At 45.0% G+C, this 10,095-nt stretch overlaps 1 protein-coding gene across 1 annotated transcript; it reads right to left on the bottom strand.

Moving 5' to 3' along the window:
- Window positions 1-629: 629 nt before the first annotated feature.
- Window positions 630-9,734, bottom strand: LOC113195382 (histamine H3 receptor-like). Its single transcript, XM_077792819.1, has 4 exons — window positions 9,668-9,734; window positions 5,091-5,576; window positions 4,759-4,925; window positions 630-1,490 (listed from the first exon to the last, which is right to left on the bottom strand). The coding sequence occupies exons 1-4, from the start codon at window positions 9,732-9,734 to the stop codon at window positions 630-632; spliced, it is 1,581 nt and encodes a 526-aa protein (XP_077648945.1).
- Window positions 9,735-10,095: the final 361 nt, after the last annotated feature.

The raw sequence follows: 10,095 nt of genomic DNA, 5'->3' as shown, positions 1-10,095 counted from the left end.
AAAAATTGTAGTTTGAGTACAACCAGAGATATGAAAAATTGTGCTCTATATGTGTAATGCATTCTGCTCTCATATATAACAAATTAAAATTAAAAAAAGAAAAAAGTGATAATATTTTGTTATGCCAAAAACATAAATAGTATGCTATAGCTTTTTAAAAATCCAGATTGGTAATAATAAAACTAAAATTTTAATTTGTGCCACACACACACACAAATTTTTTTTTAACCTTTGTTTTACTTATTTATTTATATGTGGTACTGAAGCTCAAACTCAGTGCCTCATACATGCTAGGCAAGCGCTCTACCACTGAGCTACAATCCCACTCCGGGACAGTGATTTTTGAATTAACAAAGCCTTACCTGGCTTGCATGAAGCCCTGGGTTAGAGACTGCAAAACTAAACACCCGCCCCCCAAACAAAGCCCTTGATGACAATTCCATAAACAACATTTTAAAAATATTATATTTGGAGGAACTTGTTTCACTTGTTATATGGATTCCTTGTTTCCTTGTGGCAAAGACCCAGGTGGAGTGGATAGCAGTGGCTTAGGAAAGTGTTTGTGGTTGCCTCTCCTTCGTGGAGTGTAGGGGTTAGGTAACCTGGCTTTGGCACAAGAGATATTTCTGTCACATGTACATATGAGGGTGGACCTTGGCCTTTCCAGGGCACAGCAGTTTGATGAACGCTTTTCTGAAACTCACGTGGCAGAGTGGGTACAGAATAGGGTTGATAGCGGAATTCAGCCAGAGGAGCCAGAAGGATGTCTCATAGAGGGAGTGCTGGATGCACGTCCCATGACAGGCTGCTCGGATGATCATGAGCAAAGTGTAGGGAGCCCAGCACAGGCCAAATACACACACAATGATGGCCAATGACTTGGCCAATCGCTTATCCCGGGAAAGCCGGAGGCGACTGGCCACAGTGTTGGCAAGGTCTGCCTGCCTTTCAGCATTGCAGATGCTTTCGCTGGGCCTGTAGTGGCTCTGCCGACCCCGTGCTGCTTTGGTTCTGAGGTCTAACTGCAGAGGCGGTAAATCTTGAGTCCCAGGCACATCCAAGGAAAGACTGTTTTGCTTGGTAGAGAGGCCCTGGTCTTTCCTTTTCTTGCTTCTCCTTTCAGTGGGTTTAACAAAAAATATGATGTGTTTCTTTTTTCTTCCCTGGAAGTTCATCTCCAAGCCATCTTGGCTGGGGACAGTGTAGTCATTCCTCAGAGAGTTGCGCTTCTGAATGTTGATATAGATGCTCAAGTTGAAGTAAGTGACACTGACAAAGGGTGTGAAGAATTCAATGATGGAGGCCGTCATGAGGAAATACCAATTGTAGAAGAACTCAGCGTAGCACTCCCCCCGGGGTAGGATGCTTCTTTTGGCCACATACTCCCAGCTGATGATGGCAGGCCCATAGAGGAGGAATGCTGCCACCCACACCAGTGCCATCTTGAAGATAGCATTCCTGGTCATGCTCTTCTGAGCCCTGTAAGTCACCTAGAAGGAAACAACAGAGACCAGTGAGGGAGTGGTGAGGCAGCTTTACTCACTCAGTCTGGTACAGTGAGATGTCGTGAGGCTGAAGATTAGTTGTGAACATGACCAGTGTCTGGGGGATAAGGGGGTTTTATTTCTGCATCAGCCAGATGTACTATGCCACTTCAGGTAGCCTCCTTGCAATAGGTGAAGAGCTTTCCTTGTAGGGAGATGGTCAAGGTCTGTCTCTTTGAACATTAGTATTACTCTCTCACATGTGGAAACATATGTCTTCAATACCCTCCAGAATGTTTATAAGTGAAATCACTGGTGAATTCATAGTGCTCTGCAACTGAGCTATTGTACTTCCTTTTCCAACTTTTAAACAATCTCATAAGTTTGTGACATACATATATGGGTGTGTGTGTGTGTGTGTGTGTGTGTGTGTGTGTATATTTTTCTGGGAATTAAAACCAGGGGTATCCTTTTTATTTTTTTATTTTGAGACAGGATCTTGCTAAATGGCTAAGGCTGGCATCAAAGTTGCAATCCTGCCTCTGCCTCTGGAGCCACTGTGATTACAGGCATGCACCACCTGACTCATTCCACATTTTTACTCATGACCCATTTAGTCTCCCCTGCAGTTCCTGGAGGTGGCTCTGTCTCAATGACCAAGAGCAGAGTCTGGAGTCAACCAACTTGGATTCAAATGCTGTCACTTGGAGAGCTGTTTGTTCTAGGCAACTTACTTAACCTCTATGTGTCTCAGTTTCTTCAAATGTAAAATCGGGCAGTATTTTTCCCTAGACTATAGGATTTTCATGACCCAATGCATGTCAAGCGCTTGAATATAATTCAGATAAAGTTCTTAAAACAGTGTCTGGCTTAAAATAAACCCCTAAATATTAGTTAACACTATCATTGGGTGTAAAAATACCTGCAAAGGCAGGAGCATGAAATAAAAAAGTTTGATCTTTGGTTTGCAGAAAATGTTATGAGAAGGTGAGAGCTAACTGGGGAAATGAAAGGTGCTTTGAAGATTTGGGAGATGGAAGTTTTCCCCCAACTGCGCTGCCACGCTGAAGACACTTCTGAAGTGTGTCACTGGAGCAAAACACTTGGCTTTCTATATGGGTCAGTGCAGAATATTTAATACTATTAGGCAGTTTCACTTCCTATACCTGTAATATGCACAAGCCCTGCACTCAGAGCAAAGGGAAACTAATTACCAAGAGAGGATCTCAAGGGAGTGATGTGTTCCTGGAAAGTTAGAAAATGCCACTTTGGGCAATATTTATACTTAGGAAATTATTTTAGCCAAATACAGTGGGAACAGAAGAAGTAATAGTAGGAATGGGAGACAAGGAAGAGCTGGGCTGGAACAATCATGAAAGCCAGTGGTTTTTATTCTCAGCTGTGCCTTATAACCACCCAAAGCTATTTTTAAAAAATGCCAATACCTGAAACCTCCTCAAAACCAATTCAATTCAAAAATAGATTGAAAATTACAGCAATAAATGAAGCAAATTGCCTAGGTGCCATAGTGAGGACTTGGAGATGGGGGGCTGGGAGATAAGGGGATAAAAGCATGGAGGGTGGATTTCTTAGACCACGATGAGGCATTGTAGGTATTGAGAAGCCCAGAGCTTGCTTGTTTCTGTGTTCTAATTTTTCTATAGTGAGCATGGATTACTTATATAAAAGATAAAAGTTTTTTTTAGATCAAAGGAAAGCTCCTGTTCACTTCTATCTTTTGTCTCATTTAATATTCACCTCTGCCCTTGCCGATTAATTTATGAGTCTTATCATCCCATCTGCAAAATGGGGGTAAACTTTAGTTTCTACTTATCTTCCAGGGAGGAAAGGACCATATGAATTAGCCATCATAGAAATTGGAGTCAAATGGCTTTTAACCCCTCTTTTCTGATGGGAAAACAGACTCTTAGAGGTACAAGGATGTGCTCAAGGTCACACATTGTGGAAGTGTAAGATTGGAACTCAGCTCTCCTGACTCCTGAGTCAGCCTAAATATTTAGCACTGTGATGAGTCAATTTACACTTGTGGATTGCTCACATGAACCCATTCTGTTGCTGTTGGCCCTTAAAACCCACTGAGGTAGCCCCATACTCGGAAGCAAATGGACCCTCTCCACCTAGCACTGTTCTGGGGGAGACAGTCATTAACAATTAACTGGGGAGAGCAAGAAGCCCCTTTAGCACCCACATCCTTTTTCTACTGGGCCTTGAACTTGGACTTTTGATCTTATCTCCAGTTGGGATTACTTAATCAGATATTTTTTTGGCGGGGATATGTACTGGGGTTTGAACTCAGGGCACTCAACTACTGAGTCACATCCCCAGCCCTATTTTGTATTTTATTTAGAGACAGGGTCTCATTGAGTTGCTTTGGGCCTCACTTTTGCTGAGGCTGGCTTTGAACTTGTGATCCTCCTGCCTCAGCCTCTGGTGCCACTGGGATTATGCTTGTGTGCCACAGCTGAATTATATCAGACATATTTATTATATTAATATGTCTAGTATTGTTTCTGGTTTTGGAAACACAGGGCTGAGAAACAGCTCTGCCTCTTCTGGGAACTTAGTTTGTGAGACAGACAGAACTAATAGAATATCAGGTGGCGATAAGCCTGAGTATAGTAGGGAAGAAGGAAGAGAGTGTCAGCGCTGCTATTTGAAGTGGATAACCAAGGAGGAGCAGACAGCTGAACAGGGGCCTGTGTGGACTCAAAGTGAGTCTATGTACAGAAAGAGGATACTGACTGGGAGGAAAGATAAAGGTGCCATAACAGGACTTAAGATTTGCATCCCATTCTCTGACAACATTCATATAACCACATCTATGTTATACCATGTGATTATAAAAATAAATCCTGAGAAAGGCGCAATTAAATTGTATGTGTTTTTTGTTTGTTTGTGTTAGCCTGGATCTTGCTCTGTTGCCCAAGCTGACCTTGAACTCCTGGATTCAAGTGACCAGCCCCAGCTTCAGCCCTCCAAGCAGTTGGAACTACAGGTGCTCTACCACTGGGGCCCTGCACTGCATCTTCTTTGTCAAATTTAAGTATTAAAAACAGAAGACAGTATTTGCAATCTTGTCTTGGCCTCTTTTTCTTTTTCCTTTTGGATTTGTGGGGTCCTGAGAACACATGGAAGTGATATGCAGGAGGTTTCTCCTGACCACCATTTCAGCAACTCCAACCACCCAGTCTCCACCTGGCCACCATCCCACCCCACCTCGCACAGGTCTAGGTCAAGTCTCCCCCCTACTTACCGCCCTGGTGACAGAGATGAACCTGTCATAGCTGATGAGGACGATGTTGAATACCGAGGCGGTGCACACCAGGTAATCGGTCACCAGCCACAGTTTACACAGTCCCTTCCCGAACTTCCACTCTCCGGTCAGGATGTAGGGGATGTAGAGGGGGATGCAGAAGCCGCCTGTGGGCGAAGCGGGGCGGTGAGCGAACGAGGGAAAACAGCCTGGCGACCCGTTCTGGCCCTGTCTCCGTGTCCCACAGGGCCCCACTTCCCCAGGGAGATGTCTGAATGCTGGGATACCTCCTACCTCCTCCAGGGCACCTCAGCCCCCGGGGCCACACTCACCCACCAGCAAGTCCGCGACGGCCAAGTTGAGGAAGAAGAAGTTGCTGCGGGAGCGCAGGCTGCGGTCCACAGCGAAGGCCACCACGACCAGCGCGTTGCCCAGCACCGTGGCCAGCGCCAGTAGCGCCATGAGCGCGGCCAACAGCGCGGTCACCGGAGCAGAGAAGTGGTTGGCATGCGGCCCAGGGCGCAGCCCCCGGCCCAGCCCGGGTCCCGGCCCCAGTCCCGGGGTGCAAGCATTCCCCGATGCGTTGGGCTCCATGTGGTGGCGCAGGGTCCGGGGCCGCCGGGGGCAGGCCAGGGGGAGCTGGGCAGGAGTGGCAGCCGGGACCCGCGGGAGGCTAGGGAAGTGCGGCAGCACAGCAGAGTGCGCGGGGAGGAGGCGCGGGAGCGGCAGCCGGGGCGGGGTTAGAGGGGCCCAGCAGCGGGTGGGGATCGGGCGGGTAACGGGGGTCCTCAGAGGGGAGGGGTCCGAGCAGAGGCAGGCTGCCAGGGCCCGAGACCCTTAGGCTGGACCCTCAACCGGAGCGCGCTCCGGGAAGCGAAGGCGGGAAGAGGTCTCGATTCTCTACTTAGCCACCCAACGATCCTGGGGTCTCGGGAACAAAGTTGTTATTATTATTTCGTTTCCCCCAATAGTAGTAATTTTGTTTTATTTCGATCATAAAAGTAATGCTTGCACTTGTAAAAAAGAAATCAAACGATATAGAAAGGCATAAAGTTGAAATGAAATTTCTTACAATAGTTTCTCAGAAATGCCCACTTGGACCGTTTTCATCTAAGTCTTTCCAGGCTTCTGACCCTTATAATTATTTTCTAACCCTCCCTTCTTCCAAAGAACTAGGCAGACCATTAAAAAAAAAAAAGATTTTAAAAAACAAGAATGGGGTTTGGATGTCCTAATGTATAATTTGATTTTTCTCCCAAAAAAATAATAAATCTGAACATTTTCCTACATGTTTATGGGATAGGGGTCACCACCGTTACCTTTAAAGTCTCTCTCTCTCTCTCTTTTTTTTTTTTTTTTTGTCCTTGCATGGATGAGAGTCTTTGACTAATCTGTTCATGGGCCACTAGCAGCTGTTTCCACATTTTGATTGGTTTTGCTTGTGTATTTTTGCTCTATAATTTCCTCAGGAGAAATTCATTGAAGCAGAATCACGGGGACAAAGAACATGCAGCTACTAGGTTGCCCTCTGGAAAAATAGTTGCAATTTATAATTGAACCAGCCACTTGAAAAATTTTCACAGTCAATAGAGTGACTTCTGGGTTTTCCAGAGTTCCTTTTTCCTTAACTGCTTGTTCCCTTTTGCTCCTCTAGCATAGAGAGTCTTTTCCTGTGAGAACTGGCTCAGCAAGAACTGTCAGAGCCATTTGGACGACTTGTTGGGGTTGGGGTGGGGAAGCAGCCTTTCCCCAGAGGAGTAATGGACCCTGGTGGGGGTCCCTTGGTGAAAGGCTGCATCTTAGCACTCTTGCCTCTGAATTGGAGCCCAATCTGCCAGTTGTCTCTTCCCTGTGACTTGGGAGTATGTGAGAAGTGGACTGTGAAGGGAGAATGTGACTAAATAACTCAGAAGTCTGCTGTTGTATTGTCCTATAATTTGCCTCTTGTAGACCAGTTTGTTCCAGTGATGGGAAACGCAGCCCAACCTCAAGGAAGCAAATTCTTGGACCACAGGGCAGGAATAACCCTCAGGGAACATTTATTGCTGTAAGTCTCGAATTTTTGAACCACAGCTCACAGCAGGAAGTACTTTTTACATTGTAGCCCAGTATGTACAGGCTCCCCCACATGCCGCAGCATGCATTCATGTACACATTTCAGTAAAGGAAAAAGTTTAACTAAAACCCAACTTGTCCTTCATTTTCTGATACTGATACTGTCAGTTGTATCTTATGTTAGTTTTTTTTTTTTTTATGCCAGTTTTAATGCTGGACTTGGGTCCTTACGTTTATATCATCATCCTCAACTGACTTTCAACCTGCATTTGAGGAATGCAGTAATCTAGTTGAAACCATTGAACCTGTTTGATGTATAAGAGAATGAGAAGACTCACCCAGGGATACACAGGGAATCCAGGCACAGCAGAGCTGGAACCAAGATCTTCTGCCTGTAAGAACAGAGCTCTTCTCTAGCTCCCAACTGATGCTGAGAGACACGGCCTGTCAGGAGATAACTGTCACTCTTATGGGGCAATGACGCTTTCAAGGACTGAAAAACAACTGCAATGATTGAGGAAGTAAGAATCAGGCCAGCATTTATCTCTTTTCTTGTCTACTAATTGCCTCTTCATTTAGCCATAAAGACCCCCCCACACCCACTTTCCTTTGGTGCCACAGCTAATTGCTGCTAATTAGCAGCAATCACTGCTCACTCTCCTTTGGAGCTGGTGAAATGACACTTGCTAGAGCTGGTAGGCCCCTATGAGAGGGATTGAGGGTCCTCCCTAGGCAAGCTTTCCAGCTGAAGATTGCTCATCAGGAAAGATGATGGCAGGTTAGATAGGGGACACAAACTGTATGGTCACTGTTGTCTGTATGTACAAAAACAGGGAAACACAATCTGGCAGGCATACAACTCCCCCTCCCCATTAGCTGTTGAGTGGCTGCGGGGGTGGGGGGGGGATCAGCCTGAAGAGTCAAATCCTTGTTTGTTACGGACTGAATTATGTTACCTTCAAATTCTTATGTTGAAGCTCTAACCCCCCATCTCACTATTTGGAGATAGGGTTTGTTAAAGCAGTAACCAAGGTTGAACCAGGTCTTAGGAGTGGAGGCCTAATTGGCTAGGCCTGGTGTCCTTGTGAAAAGAGAGAGAGAGACCAGATTTCACTGCCCCTTCCAGGTGCATACAGAGAAAGGATCATGTGAGGACACAATGACAAAGCCAGGAAATTTACAAGCCAGAAAGAAAAACTAACCCTGAAGGCATCTTGATCTTGGACTTTTAGCTTCTTGAACTGTAAGAAAATAAATTTCTGCTGTTTAAGCCCCTCCGTCTGTGGTGTTTTGTTATTGGCAATCAGAGCAGACTACATTGTTCCGCTTCTTACCATGTGAGGAAAGGGGACTTTGTCCAAGCCTTAATTTCTTTGGTCCTCCATTTCTTCATATGTAAGGGGGATAATAGTAGTTCTAAGCTGGGCACGGTGGCATGGGCCTGTATTCTCAGCAGCAGGCTGAGGATTGCTTGAGTCCAGGAGTTTGAGACTAGCCTAGGCAAGAACCTAGCAAAATCCCATCTCAAAATAAATAAATAAATAAATGAAAAAGTAGCTTCTACATCATATGCCTGTGGCAAGGATTCAGTGAATATGTAGAAAGTATATAGCGCATTACACAACACTCAGTTAAGTGTTCAGTTCACAGGAGCTATCATGATTACTATTACCCACTTGGGGAACTATTACCAGGATACTTCAAATCCTTGGTCCATTTTCTTCCTCTGCTCAGCACACCTCAGCGGCCTCCCCCTGCTGGGTATTCTCAGGAGCACAGATATTTTAAACTTGCCCAAGGGAGGCATACCTGAGAAACCAAATCTGCTCTAGAAAGAAAGAAAGAAAGAAAGAAAGAAAGAAAGAAAGAAAGAAAGAAAGAAAGAAAGAAAGAAAGAAAGAAAGAAAGAAAGAAAGAAAGAAAGAAAGGAAGGAAGGAAGGAAGGAAGGAAGGAAGGAAGGAAGGAAGGAAGGAAGGAAGGAAGGAAGGAAGGAAAGAAAGAAAAGAAAGAAAGAAAGAAAGAAAAATCTTTGGATACATTTTTAAAGTGGAAGTAAAAACTATCATTACCATGGTTATTGTTGTTATTTGGTGTCTGGGTTTCTTCCTTTGCTGTGTGAAAGGGGCTGATTTTGCTTTCCCCGTCAGGAGGTATGGTGCTGTTACATACATGCTCAGAACAGAGGAGGCCACTTTACCCTGGGGCAGATCTGCCTTCTCCCTTCCCTGGGCTCCCACAGCACTTTGACCACCACATTAATCCTTAAACCAGTTCCTACTGCTGATTCCTCTTTCCTGGAGTGAAGTAAGACCGTTGTTTTAGGAACCACAAGCTTGAGTGTGGTCCTGGCTCTACTACTAACTTGGTAGATGTCCCTGAGCAAATTTCAGGACCTCTGAGACTCATTTAAACAGCCACCAAATGATGAGAAAAATAACTACTTTTTTGGTAAAGATTATTTGGCATTAGGGTCACATTGCATGATATGGTGCTTAAGTACACAGTAAATGATGGTAGCCTTTTATAGCCAATATGTCAGTGAGGTCTCTAGGCCTCATGAGTTGGAAATAAGATTACTTGAACCTTCCACACCTGGGAGAGACTTCCCTGATTCCTGAAAATTCACAGATCAGTTATACATGGCAGAATTTAGTGTTATGGTTTGGATAGAAGGTGTGCCCCCAAAGATCCTGTGTTAATGCAGGAATGTTTGGAGGTAAAGTGATTGGAATTTAAGAGCTGTAACCTAGTTGTTTCTTCTTAGTTTGAATGGACTAACTGGCTGGTACTGTAAGCAGTCAGGTGTGGCTGGAGAAGGTGGGTCACTGTTGGGCGTGACCTGCTGCTCCTTACCCGCTTCCTCTCTCTTTCCTGGGCACCAGGAGGTGAGCTGCTTTCTTTTACCCTGTCTTTCCAGCATGGTGCCTGCTTCATCTTGGGCCCAGAGCAATAGTGGAAGCAAAAGCAACCGACATAAAAACACAGCACTACTATAAAAACACAAATAACAGGGACAGAAGCAGACCTCAAACGGATCAGCAAGCTTTCCTTTATTCTGCAGTGGAGGCAGTCAATCAGGCACCAGAGGGGCTCATTTTCTGAGTAGAAAAATGGCCACCAGTTACAGAAAGAGTTTTAGTTTTATAGGTTACAATGAGGGTGAGTTAATCATTGGAGACTGAGGCAGAATGTGTCAGTTTGGGCAGTCAGGAAAAAAGTTGTAAAAAGTCTGAAATTCATTGTCACTGGGAAAACAACAACTCAGTGTTCACTGATTATCT

This window comes from Urocitellus parryii, chromosome 15 (assembly GCF_045843805.1).
Source record: "Urocitellus parryii isolate mUroPar1 chromosome 15, mUroPar1.hap1, whole genome shotgun sequence".
In the NCBI taxonomy this organism is placed as follows: Eukaryota; Metazoa; Chordata; class Mammalia; order Rodentia; family Sciuridae; genus Urocitellus; species Urocitellus parryii.
Note: the sequence above shows the minus strand (reverse complement) of the source record. Positions and strands in the feature narration are given on the sequence as shown.

Excerpts from the sequence above, each read along its gene's own strand:
- LOC113195382 (XM_077792819.1), bottom strand. The coding sequence starts at position 9,734 with ATGCTGGAAAGACAGGGTAAAAGAAAGCAGCTCACCTCCTGGTGCCCA. Across the intron at positions 4,926-5,090 it reads CGTCGCGGACTTGCTGGTGG|GCGGCTTCTGCATCCCCCTC; the intron begins GTGAGTGTGGCC and ends CTTCGCCCACAG. Across the intron at positions 1,491-4,758 it reads TCATCTCTGTCACCAGGGCG|GTGACTTACAGGGCTCAGAA; the intron begins GTAAGTAGGGGG and ends GTTTCCTTCTAG.